The sequence below is a fragment of the Lipophrys pholis genome (genome assembly GCF_963383615.2).
Source record: "Lipophrys pholis genome assembly, chromosome: 16".
In the NCBI taxonomy this organism is placed as follows: domain Eukaryota; kingdom Metazoa; phylum Chordata; class Actinopteri; order Blenniiformes; family Blenniidae; genus Lipophrys; species Lipophrys pholis.
This window is the reverse complement of record NC_137634.1, coordinates 420876-437510: the sequence shown is the minus strand read 5'-3', so window position 1 is coordinate 437510 and position 16635 is coordinate 420876. Positions and strand designations below refer to the sequence as shown.

The window sequence follows — 16635 nt, the reverse complement described above, 5'->3', positions numbered from 1 at the left end:
GGTTTCCAGACCTTTCTTTTGACAGTGTGATACCAACTGTAAAAGTACCGCTTCATACTTCAGTTTCTGTTCTCTTAGAACGAGTCCCTGACTGAAGCTTCATACAATAATCCAACAATCCAGCTCAGGACAAACTGAAGACAATATTAGTCCAGGAGGGAAAGTCCTTGTTGGATCATCTTCTCTGGTCTAAAACTCACTTAACTAACTTTAGTCTTTTCTTCTAAACCAATGAAAAAGTTTCAATCTGGATGGGGGGTATTTTAAGAAGGAATGGTTAAATGAGTCATTTTGAACATAAACCTGCTGCCAGTAGAGAAAATCTCTGCAGGTTAAAACTTCCCATATCTGCTGAATGAAGATGAAACCTGAACACTTTAATCTTTTTCTTAAACATGGAGGAGCTTTTTCTTTTTTCCACTGAAGTTTAAATAGGTTCGTTATGTTGTTATTTAAGCCCCGCCCCCAAACTGCGAGCAGGTCCTGCCTACAACCTGGAGCATCAGCCCACCTTCACAGTCCTGGTCTCGACCTCAGACCCCCAGTCACCATCTCACCCCCCCCCCCCCCCCCCCCCCCCCACCCCACACACACACACAGAGTTCCGGGATGTCAACAACAAAAAGCCTGAGTTCAGCCAAACAACATTTATTGAAACAAAATAAAATAACAAATTAGCAGGTTTTGCAGCAGCATTGCAAATCGAGCCCTGTTCTTTACGCCCCCCCAGAATCATCATCATCATCATCATCATCATCGAGCGCCTCCATTTTCCAGCAGTCTGATGGTTCTGATGAAGCCAATGAATGTTTGAGTAGAAATACAACGAACCGTCCAGAGCTCGTTTGTCCAAAAACTAAAGTAAAAAGCGTCCGGGTCTACTTGGTCCTGGTCCGGGTCTACTTGGTCCGGGTCTACCTGGCCCTGGTCCGGGTCTACTTGGTCTTGGTGGGCTTCTCGGTCTTCTTGGGCAGCAGCACCGCCTGGATGTTGGGCAGCACGCCGCCCTGGGCGATGGTCACCCCCCCCAGAAGCTTGTTCAGCTCCTCGTCGTTACGCACCGCCAGCTGCAGGTGCCGCGGGATGATGCGGGTCTTCTTGTTGTCCCGGGCCGCGTTCCCCGCCAGCTCCAGGATCTCGGCGGTCAGGTACTCCAGCACGGCGGCCAGGTACACCGGGGCCCCGGCGCCGACGCGCTCCGCGTAGTTTCCTTTGCGCAGCAGCCGGTGGACTCGGCCCACCGGGAACTGCAGGCCGGCCCGGGAGGAGCGGGACTTGGCCTTTGCCCGGGCTTTGCCTCCGGTTTTCCCTCGGCCGGACATGGTGGCTGGTTGTGGCTTGTGACGCAGAGAGGTACCGGGGAGACGCGCTGGACCTTTACGTAATGGAACAGCGCGAGCAGCGCTTTAAAGCTCCCAGGCTGCTCCGATTGGCCGCTGCGCGCTGGAGCGCACGAGCCAATGGAGCCGCGCGTCCTGCCGTCACGCCTGTCCGCTACCGAGCGACGCTCCAATCCCGGACACGAGCCCGCCGCGCTTATCTGCATAGCCACGTAATAGATGGAGGAGCGCGGCTCGGTAACGGGCTGTACTTGTAACGCAACAAGAAATTCCTCAGAACGTCTCCGAACCGGGACGCTGCGTCCTGCTGTGGATCCGAGATTCAGTCCCGAGTTGTTTTTAACAAATGAGTCAATAAACTGAAAGATTCAGTCAGTTTGAAAGTTCAGACCCCTGAAGTGAATCTGCGGTTTAATGTCCAGGTCATGGGAGGGGGAGGGGAGGGGGGAGGAGGGGGGAGGGGGGAGGGGGGGGTCTCAGGTTCTGTTCACCTGGGTGTGTCTTTCTCTCCAGGTGTGTGATGGAGACCAGAGACCAGAGACCTGATTTCCTGACAAAAAGCATTTTGCCTGCGGCAGCAGAGGAGGAACATGGTGGTTTTAGAGTCGTGGAGTAAATCTGAGTGGAACAATGGAAGTGGTTCTAACAATGGAAGTGGTTCTAACAATGGAAGTGGTTCTAACAATGGAAGTGGTTCTAACAATGGAAGTGGTTCTAACAATGTGCTTATGTAACAACCCCCGGAGGAATTCTGAAGATATTTGGTCGTCAAACAGCTCATTTGTTTCCGAGATGTTTTCATCGGTTCTGTGAGAATCACTTCTTCATAAAAGGAGGATTAGAACCAGAGACCTGCTGCTGCTGAGGTGCAGAACGAGGAACCGTCAGTGTGGAAACAAGAGATTCATGTTATTGCAGCAGGTTGGAGAGTCAAACACAGACATTGCTGAGATTACCTTTAGTTTAATGTAAAGATTTCAAGTGAATTGGTGAACGGTTCTTGATTGACTACATTTAAAAGACTCTGGTTCTCCTCACAGGAGAACCGAGCCTCCAGATCTAAATCAGTGATGATCCAAAGAAGGTGAAGCCAGTCGATGTCAAACTCCAGCTGAAGGACGAGAAGAAGTTCTGTGACTGGAGCCTCACAAACACGCAGGACAGACAGGACAGGTGATGACAGCAGGACAGACAGGACAGGTGATGACAGCAGGACAGGGGATGACAGCAGGACAGGTGATGGCAGCAGGACAGACAGGACAGGTGATGACAGCAGGACAGGGGATGACAGCAGGACAGGTGATGGCAGCAGGACAGACAGGACAGGGGATGACAGCAGGACAGGGGATGACAGCAGGACAGGTGATGACAGCAGGACAGACAGGACAGGTGATGACAGCAGGACAGGGGATGACAGCAGGACAGGTGATGACAGCAGGACAGACAGGACAGGTGATGACAGCAGGACAGGAGATGACAGCAGGACAGGTGATGGCAGCAGGACAGACAGGACAGGGGATGACAGCAGGACAGGGGATGACAGCAGGACAGGTGATGGCAGCAGGACAGGGGATGGCAGCAGGACAGGTGATGGCAGCAGGACAGGGGATGGCAGCAGGACAGGGGATGACAGCAGGACAGACAGGACAGGTGATGACAGCAGGACAGACAGGACAGGTGATGACAGCAGGACAGGTGATGACAGCAGGACAGACAGGACAGGTGATGACAGCAGGACAGGGGATGACAGCAGGACAGACAGGACAGGTGATGACAGCAGGACAGGGGATGACAGCAGGACAGACAGGACAGGTGATGACAGCAGGACAGACAGGACAGGTGATGACAGCAGGACAGGGGATGACAGCAGGACAGGTGATGACAGCAGGACAGACAGGACAGGTGATGACAGCAGGACAGACAGGACAGGTGATGACAGCAGGACAGGTGATGACAGCAGGACAGACAGGACAGGGGATGACAGCAGGACAGGGGATGACAGCAGGACAGGTGATGGCAGCAGGACAGACAGGACAGGTGATGACAGCAGGACAGGTGATGGCAGCAGGACAGGGGATGGCAGCAGGACAGGGGATGACAGCAGGACAGGCAGGACAGCAGGACAGGTGATGACAGCAGGACAGGTGATGGCAGCAGGACAGGGGATGACAGCAGGACAGGCAGGACAGCAGGACAGGTGATGACAGCAGGACAGGCAGGACAGCAGGAGAGGGGATGACAGCAGGACAGGTGATGACAGCAGGACAGGCAGGACAGCAGGACAGGCAGGACAGCAGGACAGGTGATGACAGCAGGTGTGTGAAGCCTTGACATCATATCGATAAAGACACATATATGTCTGTCCATTGTTCAGGTGTCAGACGAGCCCAGCAGCTTGAGTTGCTCCTTTTCTTCTCTGCTTCCTGTCGTCTCTTCAGGAGGAAACCAGGCCAGTATAAAGTCTGTCTGCGGCCGGGGGACGGGACAGACGGCGCTAAAGACGTGTAGAGGAACCAGCTGCTCTCAGGTCCTCTGCCAGGTAGGACACCGGGGGACGGGACAGACGGCGCTAAAGACGTGTAGAGGACCCAGCTGCTCTCAGGTCCTCTGCCAGGTAGGACACCGGGGGACGGGACAGACGGCGCTAAAGACGTGTAGAGGACCCAGCTGCTCTCAGGTCCTCTGCCAGGTAGGACACCGGGGGACGGGACAGACGGCGCTAAAGACGTGTAGAGGACCCAGCTGCTCTCAGGTCCTCTGCCAGGTAGGACACCAGCCAGGCTCTTTCCTTTAATGTCTCCTGCTCTTCATCGTCTCTTCCTCTTGATGAGTTCAGTGTTTCGGAACGATGACTTGTTTTCTTCAAAACTTCAAGTCTTTGTGCAATACTCCTAAAAATACTTGGAAATAGGAGTAATCAGAGACTCCAGCTTGACCAAAGTTTCTGGACTGTCCCTGAATGGACCTGCGGTGGAACAATGTAATGTTAATGATTCTCTGATTCCAGCTGGAGTCAAACCAGAAACGTAAACTAATAACCTGAAGAGAAACTCTCAACTCATCAAAACCAACAATTCAATTCACACAAACTTCCACCGACTAGAAGTTCTTAGTTTACTAGTTACTCTTCCTGGTGAGTCACAAGTTAGTGATAAAGATTCAGATGATGAAGATGAAGATGAAGAGATGTGGGTGAAGTGATGGAAGGTAAAGTTACTAAAGAAACCTTCAGAACCATCCTGAGAGGAGAGACTCTTCCTCTTCATCACTGTCTCCACTCTTCCTCTTCATCACTGTCTCCACTCTTCCTCTTCATCACGGTCTCCACTCTTCTTCTTCATCACTGTCTCCACTCTTCCTCTTCATCACGGTCTCCACTCTTCCTCTTCATCACTGTGTCTCATTCTCTTTCCTCCGTCTGCAGGCTGAACATCATGAACTGGATTCTTCTTCTCACATCTCAGCTCCTCTTCCTCCTCCTGGTCCAGGCTGACCAGGGCTGTGAGGGACACTCCACCTTCAGGAGTCCAGGTCACTGACACCCAGCTGCTGCTGCTCCTCCTCTTGCTCCTCCCCCTCCTCTTGCTCCTCCTCCTCCTCTTGCTCCTCCTCTTGCTCCTCCTCTTGCTCCTCCCCCTCCTCTTGCTCCTCCTCCTCCTCTTGCTCCTCCTCTTGCTCCTCCTCTTGCTCCTCCCCTCCTCTTGCTCCTCCTCCTCCTCTTGCTCCTCCCCCTCATCTTGCTCCTCCTCTTGCTCCTCCCCCTCCTCTTGCTCCTCCTCCTCCTCTTGCTCCTCCTCTTGCTCCTCCTCTTGCTCCTCCTCCTCCTCTTGCTCCTCCCCCTCATCTTGCTCCTCCTCTTGCTCCTCCTCCTCCTCTTGCTCCTCCTCTTGCTCCTCCCCCTCGTCCTCCAAATGTGATGTTTTACTTTATATTGCAGAATATATCGTCTATTTTCACACCAATCCAATCAATGATCAGAGACCGGGGCCTAGGGGCCTGGGGGCCTGGGGGCCTGGAGGCCTGGAGGCCTGGGGGCCTGGGGGCCTCGGGGCCTGGGGGCCTAGGGGCCTCGGGGCCTGGTGGCCTAGGGGCCTAGGGGCCTGGGGGCCTGGGGGCCTCGGGGCCTGGTGGCCTAGGGGCCTAGGGGCCTGGGGGCCTGGGGGCCTGGGGGCCTAGGGGCCTCGGGGCCTGGTGGCCTAGGGGCCTAGGGGCCTGGGGGCCTGGGGGCCTGGAGGCCTGGAGGCCTGGGGGCCTGGGGGCCTCGGGGCCTGGTGGCCTAGGGGCCTGGGGGCCTGGGGGCCTGGTGGCCTAGGGGCCTAGGGGCCTGGGGGCCTGGGGGCCTGGGGGCCTCGGGGCCTGGGGGCCTAGGGGCCTCGGGGCCTGGGGGCCTGGGGGCCTGGAGGCCTGGAGGCCTGGGGGCCTGGGGGCCTCGGGGCCTGGTGGCCTAGGGGCCTGGGGGCCTGGGGGCCTGGTGGCCTAGGGGCCTAGGGGCCTGGGGGCCTGGGGGCCTGGGGGCCTGGGGGCCTCGGGGCCTGGGGGCCTAGGGGCCTCGGGGCCTGGGGGCCTGGGGGCCTCGGGGCCTGGGGGCCTAGGGGCCTGGTGGCCTGGTGGCCTCGGGGCCTGGGGGCCTGGTGGCCTGGGGGCCTCGGGGCCTGGGGGCCTCGGGGCCTGGGGGCCTGGAGGCCTGGGGGCCTCGGGGCCTGGGGTTCTGGGGTTCTGGGGGCCTGGAGGCCTCGGGGCCTGGGGGCCTGGAGGCCTCGGGGCCTGGGGTTCTGGGGGCCTCGGGGCCTGGGGTTCTGGGGTTCTGGGGGCCTGGAGGCCTCGGGGCCTGGGGGCCTGGAGGCCTCGGGGCCTGGGGTTCTGGGGGCCTGGGGGCCTGGGGTTCTGGGGGCCTGGGGGCCTGGAGGCCTCGGGGCCTGGGGTTCTGGGGTTCTGGGGGCCTGGAGGCCTCGGGGCCTGGGGTTCTGGGGGCCTGGGGGCCTGGGGTTCTGGGGTTCTGGGGTTCTGGGGTTCTGGGGGCCTGGGGGCCTGGAGGCCTCGGGGCCTGGGGTTCTGGGGGCCTGGGGTTCTGTGGTTCTGGGGTTCTGGGGTTCTGGGGTTCTGGGGGCCTGGGGGCCTGGAGGCCTGGGGTTCTGTGGTTCTGGGGTTCTGGGGTTCTGGGGGCCTGGGGGCCTGGGGTTCTGTGGTTCTGGGGTTCTGGGGGCCTGGGGGCCTGGAGGCCTGGGGTTCTGGGGTTCTGGGGGCCTGGGGGCCTGGAGGCCTGGGGTTCTGTGGTTCTGGGGTTCTGGGGTTCTGGGGGCCTCGGGGCCTGGGGGCCTGGAGGCCTGGAGGCCTCGGGGCCTGGGGTTCTGGGGGCCTGGGGGCCTGGGGTTCTGGGGGCCTGGGGGCCTGGAGGCCTCGGGGCCTGGGGTTCTGGGGGCCTGGGGGCCTGGGGGCCTGGAGGCCTCGGGGCCTGGGGTTCTGGGGGCCTGGGGGCCTGGGGTTCTGGGGTTCTGGGGTTCTGGGGTTCTGGGGGCCTGGGGGCCTGGAGGCCTGGGGTTCTGTGGTTCTGGGGTTCTGGGGGCCTGGGGGCCTGGGGTTCTGTGGTTCTGGGGTTCTGGGGGCCTGGGGGCCTGGAGGCCTGTGGTTCTGGGGTTCTGGGGTTCTGGGGGCCTGGGGGCCTGGAGGCCTGGGGTTCTGGGGTTCTGGGGTTCTGGGGGCCTGGGGGCCTGGAGGCCTCGGGGCCTGGGGTTCTGTGGTTCTGGGGTTCTGGGGGCCTAGGGGCCTGGGGGCCTGGGGGCCTGGGGGCCTCGGGGCCTGGGGGCCTAGGGGCCTCGGGGCCTGGGGGCCTGGGGGCCTCGGGGCCTGGGGGCCTAGGGGCCTGGTGGCCTGGTGGCCTGGGGTTCTGGGGTTCTGGGGTTCTGGGGGCCTGGGGGCCTGGAGGCCTCGGGGCCTGGGGTTCTGTGGTTCTGGGGTTCTGGGGGCCTGGGGGCCTGGGGGCCTCGGGGCCTGGGGTTCTGTGGTTCTGGGGTTCTGGGGTTCTGGGGGCCTGGGGGCCTGGAGGCCTCGGGGCCTGGGGTTCTGTGGTTCTGGGGTTCTGGGGTTCTGGGGTTCTGGGGGCCTGGGGGCCTCGGCAGATAAAGAGAAGAGGATGATATTTATTTAAAAATAGAAATCCAAGTTGTAAAGGCTGACAGGAGTAAAAGGACACGGAAGCCCCAGACAGACTCCTGAACCATTTTCTTTCTCACTGTAGTTTGATTCCCTCTAACTCTAACTCTAACCCTAACCCTCTAACTCTAACTCTAACTCTAACCCTCTAACTCTAACTCTAACTCTAACTCTAACCCTCTAACTCTAACTCTAACTCTAACTCTAACCCTCTAACTCTAACTCTAACCCTCTAACTCTAACCCTAACCCTCTAACTCTAACTCTAACCCTAACCCTCTAACTCTAACTCTAACTCTAACTCTAACTCTAACCCTCTAACTCTAACCCTAACCCTAACCCTAACCCTCTAACTCTAACTCTAACTCTAACCCTCTAACTCTAACTCTAACCCTCTAACTCTAACCCTAACCCTCTAACTCTAACCCTCTAACTCTAACTCTAACCCTCTAACTCTAACTCTAACCCTCTAACTCTAACCCTCTAACTCTAACCCTCTAACTCTAACTCTCTAACTCTAACTCTAACTCTAACCCTCTAACTCTAACCCTCTAACTCTAACTCTAACTCTAACCCTCTAACTCTAACCCTCTAACTCTAACTCTAACCCTCTAACTCTAACCCTCTAACCCTCTAACTCTAACCCTCTAACTCTAACCCTCTAACTCTAACCCTCTAACTCTAACTCTAACCCTCTAACTCTAACCCTCTAACTCTAACCCTCTAACCCTCTAACTCTAACCCTCTAACTCTAACTCTAACCCTCTAACTCTAACTCTAACTCTAACCCTCTAACTCTAACTCTAACCCTCTAACTCTAACTCTAACTCTAACTCTAACCCTCTAACTCTAACTCTAACCCTCTAACTCTAACTCTAACTCTAACCCTCTAACTCTAACTCTAACTCTAACTCTAACCCTCTAACTCTAACTCTAACTCTAACCCTCTAACTCTAACTCTAACTCTAACTCTAACCCTCTAACTCTAACTCTAACTCTAACTCTAACCCTCTAACTCTAACTCTAACCCTCTAACTCTAACTCTAACTCTAACCCTCTAACTCTAACTCTAACCCTCTAACTCTAACTCTAACTCTAACCCTCTAACTCTAACTCTAACCCTCTGCAGCCTCCAGATGTTCTTCTTCACCAGTCGGAGCTCAGGTTGTTAGAAAATCCCACAGGAAGTAAAACGCTGCAGTTAATCTGCTTTTCATTCACAGAAACGAGTCGTTATCTCGACATAATGACATCATTTATTCTATAGAGGTGAGAAAACAAACTTTTTCCCTCGACGTAATGAGAAATGAGAAATGAGAAACGAGAAATGAGAAATGAGGAATGAGGAATGAGGAATGAGGAATGAGAAACCCATTGGAATGAACGGATCACAGCAATACTGAGAAAAGAACATTTAGGGCTGCTTTAATAAGAATATTATCATTAATAACAACAACAATAATAATTAATAATGCTGTTGTTCGGTCCTCTGACTGCTATTTGTGATTAGTGGGACTAATGTAATCTAATGTAATCTAATGTAATGTAATGTAATCTAATGTAATCTAATCTAATCTAATGTAATCTAATCTAATGTAATCTAATGTAATCTAATGTAATGTAATGTAATCTAATCTAATCTAATGTAATCTAATCTAATCTAATCTAATGTAATCTAATGTAATGTAATCTAATGTAATCTAATGTAATCTAATGTAATCTAATGTAATGTAATCTAATCTAATGTAATCTAATGTAATCTAATGTAATCTAATCTAATGTAATCTAATCTAATGTAATCTAATGTAATGTAATGTAATGTAATCTAATGTAATGTAATCTAATCTAATGTAATCTAATGTAATCTAATGTAATGTATTGCCGACAGGTGACTGTCTGACTGTTTCTTTAATGCTGATGTAGTGGATGTCCGTGTTGTCAGCTGACTGTGGAGGTCTTTCTGTCCAGCGAACTCGGACATCCAGGTGTTTTGTGGCTCTCACACCATCAGCCTCCACCTCCTGCTGTGTCCCGTCTACTTCACCGGCTACAACGAGTCCCTGCTGGCTCTCAACTCCCAGCACTCCAAGGCCGAGTGCAAAGGGACGGCCGACTGGTCTGCAGACCCTCCTGTCGTCAAGTTCAACTTCTCCATGAGCGAGCAGGCCCTCAGCGCCTGCTCCAACACCCTGACAGTAGGTCACCTGGGCCCCTCCCCCCTCCTCCCAGGCCCGCAGCTCACCTGAGCTCTGTTTGCTCCTCAGGTCTCCCAGGAGGCCGGAACCGGAGTCTTCTCCGACTTCTCCACTGTCCAGTTCATCCACATCTCCGGGATGGTCTGCTCGGAGGACCCTGGCTCCGGGGCCATCACCTACCACCAGGAGGTGGTGTACAAGTTCTCCTGCCACTACCCGCTGCAGTACCTGGTCAACAACACCCACATGAGTGTGTGAGTATCTGAAGACCTGAAGCTGTGAAGCTTTGGGAGCCGTTGATGTGGGTTTTTATCAGCACACAGATAAAATGTGTAACTGGACCTGCAGGGACCAGCAACCCGTTTTCACATTAGTTATTCATCATCTATGGAAAATATTAAAAGTCCAAAATAAACAAACATCTGGACTTTAAGAAACAAGTTTCTAACTTCCTGTGAAGGAGATATGCTGGATGTAAACCTGACAGACACTGAGAGGAGGGACCGGAGGGACAGGAGGGACGGGAGGGACAGGAGGGACAGGCGGGACAGGAGGGACAGGATGGACTGGAGGGACAGGAGGGACGGGACGGACCGGAGGGACGGGAGGGACAGGCGGGACAGGAGGGACAGGATGGACTGGAGGGACAGGATGGATCGGAGGGACCGGAGGGACGGGAGGGACAGGACGGACTGGAGGGACCGGAGGGACGGGACGGACCGGAGGGACAGGAGGGACATGAGGGATCGGAGGGACAGGCGGGACCGGAGGGACGGGAGGGACAGGCCGGACGGGACGGACCGGAGGGACAGGACGGACAGGAGGGACAGGACAGACAGGAGGGACAGGAGGGACGGGAGGGGCAGGAGGGATCTGAGGGACAGGAGGGACCGGAGGGACAGGACGGACCGGAGGGACTGGAGGGACAGGACGGACCGGAGGGACAGGTGGGATGGGACGGACCGGAGGGACAGGACGGACCGGAGGGACCAGAGGGACAGGAGGGACTGGAGGGACCGGAGGGACAGGAGGAACCGGAGGGACAGGAGGAACCAGAGGGACCAGAGGGACCAGAGGGACATGAGGGACAGGAGGGACAGGAGGGACCGGAGGGACCGGAAGGACCAGAGGGACAGGAGGGACAGGAGGTCAGCAGTGAGCAGGAAGCTTCACCACCATGTTGAGCTTCTCTGGGACACAGTCTTGGTGTCGCGGATCCATCATGGTGAGAAAAGCAGCAGAGAGACGGAGGAATTAGAGGCTCGGAGTGACGGGTCATGAAAACATGAAGTGTTTCCTGTCGTCCTGCTTCGTCCTGCTTCGTCCTGCTTCGTCCTGCTTCGTCTGGTTTCAGCAGGTTGAGTCTGTCCTCCGGATCAAGGGACTCATGACCCGGTCGGCAGCTCAGGTTTTCCCCAGAAAGATTTTCAGCTGCTGACAGAACCTCTTTCTGCCTCCAACCAGAGCCGGAACCAGCCTGGCCGTCCGAGACAAGAACGGCAGTTTCATCAGCACGTTGAGCCTGGGCCTGTACTCAGTAAGACCTGTCTGTCCTCACCGTCCCTGAGGACTGCACTGTGTATTGTTATTATTATTATTATCATCGTCTTCATTATATCATCATCATCATCGTTATTATCATCATCATCATCATCGTTATTATCATCATCATCGTTATTATCATCATCATCATCATCATCGTTATTATCATCATCATCATTATTATCATCATCATCATCATCATCGTTATTATCATCATCATCGTTATTATCATCATCATCATCATCATCGTTATCATCATCATCATCATCGTTATTATCATCATCATCATCATCGTTATTGTTGTTAAACTGGCTCATGTTTGACGTGAAACTTTTCAGAAGTGTGTCTTCTATAGTCATTGTGTACGTGTCTGGTGAAATGGCTCCATAGCGCCCCCTACATTGTTTTCACACTAACATCTACGTTTCATCTACGTCCAACAAACCCCCAAGTAATCAGAGTACTGACTGCACACACACTGATGTAAAAGATGAAAAGCTCCTCATCCAAACCTTCTCGCCCCCGTCCTCTGAAGGACCACAGCTACTCCTCCGTCCTGCAGATCCCAGCGGGGGGCCTGGAGCTGAAGACCAGGATCTTTGTGGAGGTGAAAGCGTCCAACCTGAGCAGCAGGTACATTTCATCCAGCAGACTCGTACGGTGACCTCTGACCTCTGCTAATGCTAACAGCTACATGAGAGAACGTTTCCTCAAACCTCTTCCAGGTTTAACGTCCTCCTGGACCGCTGCTACGCTACGACGTCCCTGTCCCCCATCAACACCACGCTGTACGACCTGTTTGTAGGGTGAGTCGTCCTCCACAAGTCTTTAAAGCAGAGGTGTCCAACCTCGGTCCTGGAGGACCGCTGTCCTGCAGGTTCTAGCTCCTCCCTGCTTCAGCTTACCTGAATCTAATGATGATGTCATCACCAGGGTTGTGAAAAAGCCCAATGAGGAGCCCTTCATTGTAATCAGGTGTGTTGGAACTGGGAGGAGCTAAACCTGGAGGACAGGGGCTCTGGAGGACGGGGGCCCTGGAGGACGGGGGCCCTGGAGGACAGGGGCTCTGGAGGACAGGGGCCCTGGAGGACAGGGGCTCTGGAGGACAGGGGCTCTGGAGGACAGGGGCCCTGGAGGACGGGGGCCCTGGAGGACAGGGGCTCTGGAGGACAGGGGCCCTGGAGGACGGGGGCCCTGGAGGACAGGGGCTCTGGAGGACAGGGGCCCTGGAGGACGGGGGCCCTGGAGGACCGAGTTTGGACACCCCTGCTTTAAAGCTTTGAGAGGAAGTGAGCCAGCGTCTCTGCTTCATGAAGACACTAAATCTGAATTCAACTCAGATAAAGTGGCTCTACAGCCCCTCTGTAGTGGCTCTGTGAAGCCTTCTGAATGATATGAAATAAACATTATTGATCAGATATTGACTTTAGTATCAATATAATATAGATCGACTGTCTTCCTCCACAACTCTACAAAGTAGAGGTAGAGGTAAAGGTAGAGGTAGAGATAGAGGTTAAGGTGAAGGTAGAGGTAGCGGTGAAGGTAGAGGTAGAGGTAGAGGTAGAGGTAGAGGTGAAGGTAGAGGTAGAGGTAGAGGTAGAGGTAGAGGTGAAGGTAGAGGTTAAGGTGAAGGTAGAGGTAGAGGTAGAGATGAAGGTAGAGGTTAAGGTGAAGGTAGAGGTAGAGGTGAAGGTAGAGGTTAAGGTGAAGGTAGAGGTAGCGGTGAAGGTAGAGGTAGAGGTAGAGGTAGAGGTAGAGGTAGAGGTGAAGGTAGAGGTTAAGGTGAAGGTAGAGGTAGAGGTAGAGATGAAGGTAGAGGTTAAGGTGAAGGTAGAGGTAGAGGTGAAGGTAGAGGTTAAGGTGAAGGTAGAGGTAGAGGTAGAGGTTAAGGTGAAGGTAGAGGTTAAGGTGAAGGTAGAGGTAGAGGTTAAGGTTAAGGTAGAGGTAGAGGTGAAGGTAGAGGTTAAGGTGAAGGTAGAGGTAGAGGTAGAGGTGAAGGTGAAGGTAGAGGTAGACATAGAGGTGAAGGTGGAGGTAGAGGTAGAGGTGAAGGTAGAGGTAGAGGTGAAGGTAGAGGTAGAGGTGAAGGTAGAGGTAGAGGTAGAGGTGAAGGTAGAGGTAGAGGTGAAGGTAGAGGTAGAGGTGAAGGTAGAGGTAGAGGTAGAGGTGAAGGTGAAGTTAGTCATCTACATTTAAAAGGTAAAACACATTTTAATGCTCCAGATAAACAGGAGGTGTGGTACTGGACTCCCTGGTTCTGCAGGACTCCTCAGGTGTTCTGGTCCCTGTCAGGTGTAACCGGGACGGTCAGACGGTCATCAAGGTGAACGGGGAGCAGCAGGAGGCTCGGTTCTCCTTCGAAGCTTTTCGCTTCGTCCAGAGTGACGACCTAACCTCCTCTACCTACTACATCCACTGTGCCACCAGGCTGTGTGTGAGCAGCGTCTGTCCCACGCTCGTCCAGGTGTGTGTGTGTGTGTGTGTGTGTGTGTGTGTGTGTGTGTGTGTGTGTGTGTGTGTGTGTGTGTGTGTGTGTGGTTGTCCTGCATCCTGCCGTCCCTCTTATCTCCCTCATATCCACATAATGTCCCCCTAATGTCACCCTCATGTCCACATAATGTCCCCTCATGTCTCCCTAATGTCTACTTTTTGTCCACATATTGTCCCCCTCATGTGCACATTATGTCCCCCCCATGTCTACATAATGTCCACATTAAGCTGCTGTTCTCTGCAGAACTGTTCCAGCAGCTCCAGGCAGCGCCGGGCCGTTGGAGACACTGAGGGAACCACGGTGAGCGACATGGCCACCGTCACCTCGGGACCCGTCACCGTCCGTCTAGAGCGAGGTCAGTCTGTCCTCCGGGATCACACCACTATCCAGAAGAATCTACAAGAACTGAACTGTCCTCTCATCTTCTCACAGGGCACCAGGAGGGATCTGGAGGTGAGTCTATGGGGACAGTGGAGACCAGTACCGGTACCAGTACCAGACATTTGTAACACACAGTTTGAGTCAGTATTCCTCTTTTATAAGAACCTCGCCATGAGCAGGAGAGGAAGGTCCAGGTGATGAAGGTCCAGGTGATGAAGGTATAGGTGATGAAGGTATAGGTGATGAAGGTCCAGGTGATGAAGGTCCAGGTGATGAAGGTATAGGTGATGAAGGTCCAGGTGATGAAGGTCCAGGTGATGAAGGTATAGGTGATGAAGGTATAGGTGATGAAGGTCCAGGTGATGAAGGTCCAGGTGATGAAGGTATAGGTGATGAAGGTATAGGTGATGAAGGTCCAGGTGATGAAGGTCCAGGTGATGAAGGTATAGGTGATGAAGGTCCAGGTGATGAAGGTATAGGTGATGAAGGTCCAGGTGATGAAGGTCCAGGTGATGAAGGTATAGGTGATGAAGGTCCAGGTGATGAAGGTCCAGGTGATGAAGGTCCAGGTGATGAAGGTATAGGTGATGAAGGTATAGGTGATGAAGGTCCAGGTGATGAAGGTCCAGGTGATGAAGGTATAGGTGATGAAGGTATAGGTGATGAAGGTCCAGGTGATGAAGGTATAGGTGATGAAGGTCCAGGTGATGAAGGTATAGGTGATGAAGGTATAGGTGATGAAGGTCCAGGTGATGAAGGTCCAGGTGATGAAGGTCCAGGTGATGAAGGTATAGGTGATGAAGGTCCAGGTGATGAAGGTCCAGGTATGTTTCCTACCACTTCCTGTCTGGTGGAGCAGGTTTCTCCAGCTGTTGATGCTTTGGCGACACCTAGAGGTGAAGCTGGAATAAACAAATTTGATGAGCTGGTCAACATAATTTGCAATAAGAGACAGTTTTTTAATGTAATCAGAGTATCGACTGCACACACATTGATGTAAAAGCACCGAGGAAGTAATTGTTCTAATAGTAATCCTCATGAGGCCCATGGAGCCTCACAGTCTGCACAGCATGGTTACTAGTCACTGGTTAAAGTTGGTGACTTGCTGGTTTTACTGGTTAAACTCCAGCTTCAGATCTTTCTATCAAGCCCTGATTGGCTCTGTGTGTAAAGTACTCCTCCTCCTCCTCTCTCATCCTCCTCCTCCTCCTCCTCTCTCATCCTCCTCCTCCTCCTCCTCCTCTCTCCTCCTCCTCCTCCTCCTCTCTCATCCTCCTCCTCCTCCTCCTCCTCCTCCTCCTCCTCCTCCTCCTCCTCTCTCATCCTCCTCCTCTCTCCTCCTCCTCCTCTCTCCTCCTCTCTCATCCTCCTCATCCTCCTCCTCCTCCTCTCTCATCCTCCTCCTCTCTCATCCTCCTCCTCCTCCTCCTCTCTCATCCTCCTCCTCCTCCTCCTCTCTCATCCTCCTCCTCCTCCTCCTCCTCCTCCTCCTCTCTCATCCTCCTCCTCCTCCTCCTCCTCTCTCCTCCTCCTCCTTCTCCTCTCTCATCCTCCTCCTCCTCCTCCTCCTCCTCCTCCTCCTCTCTCATCCTCCTCCTCTCTCCTCCTCCTCCTCTCTCCTCCTCTCTCATCCTCCTCATCCTCCTCCTCCTCCTCTCTCATCCTCCTCCTCTCTCATCCTCCTCCTCCTCCTCCTCTCTCATCCTCCTCCTCCTCCTCCTCCTCCTCTCTCATCCTCCTCCTCTCTCATCCTCCTCCTCCTCCTCCTCCTCTCTCATCCTCCTCCTCTCTCATCCTCCTCCTCCTCCTCCTCCTCTCTCATCCTCCTCCCCCTCCTCCTCCTCCTCTCTCCCCCTCCTCCTCCTCCTCCTCCTCTCTCCCCCTCCTCCTCCTCCTCTCTCCTCCTCTCTCCTCCTCCTCCTCTCTCCTCCTCCTCCTCCTCTCTCATCCTCCTCTCTCCTCCCTCCTCCTGATCCTCCTCCTGATCCTCCTCCTCTCTCCTCCTCCTCCTCTCTCCCCCTCCTCCTCTCTCTCCTCCTCCTCCTCTCTCTCCTCCTCCTCCTCTCTCCTCCTCCTCCTCCTCCTCTCTCCTCAGGTCCCTCCATCACAGACACTAGCAACACAGTTTTGGTGATTTCCTTCGTGGCCGCGGTGGGCGGGGCGATCTTCATCACTCTGGTGGTCGTTAACGTCTACAGGAAGTTCAGCTCTAGCAAGCCTCTGTTCACTCATGACTGACCAGAAGAGGAGGAAGAGGAAGAGGAAGAGGAGGAGGAGACCCTCCACTACAGGGGATAATTTTTAGGATATTTTCTACAAATGTTTTATATTTTTTTTATTGTTAGGTTGGGGGGTATTTTTTGTGGAATATTTGTTCCTACATGTTCCTGAATGTTCCTGTTCAACAGCAACACGAATAAAACTTGGGTGGTTAATGCATTGTGTGTGTGTGTGTGTGTGTGTGTGTGTGTGTGTGTGTGTGTGTGTGTGTGTGTTCTGCTGTTAACTCTGGTTTGTGTTTTCTTTCTTTCCTTCTT

The 16635-nt window shown here is 54.1% G+C and overlaps 2 protein-coding genes across 2 annotated transcripts; one reads left to right on the top strand and one right to left on the bottom strand.

Annotated features, from left to right (window-relative positions):
* Positions 1–638: 638 nt before the first annotated feature.
* Positions 639–1377, bottom strand: h2ax1 (H2A.X variant histone family member 1). The gene has a single exon (XM_080483708.1). It carries the CDS (start codon positions 1320–1322, stop codon positions 936–938), a length of 387 nt encoding a protein of 128 aa, XP_080339834.1. The 5' UTR covers positions 1323–1377; the 3' UTR covers positions 639–935.
* A 7551-nt stretch (positions 1378–8928) lies between these two features.
* On the top strand, positions 8929–16536 carry LOC308121495 (zona pellucida-like domain-containing protein 1). Its single transcript, XM_080482752.1, has 9 exons — positions 8929–9684; positions 9754–9938; positions 11149–11221; positions 11762–11859; positions 11952–12032; positions 13519–13690; positions 13961–14072; positions 14150–14170; positions 16194–16536. Exons 1-9 carry the CDS (start codon positions 9643–9645, stop codon positions 16334–16336), a joined length of 927 nt encoding a protein of 308 aa, XP_080338878.1. The 5' UTR covers positions 8929–9642; the 3' UTR covers positions 16337–16536.
* The last annotated feature ends 99 nt before the right edge of the window (positions 16537–16635 follow it).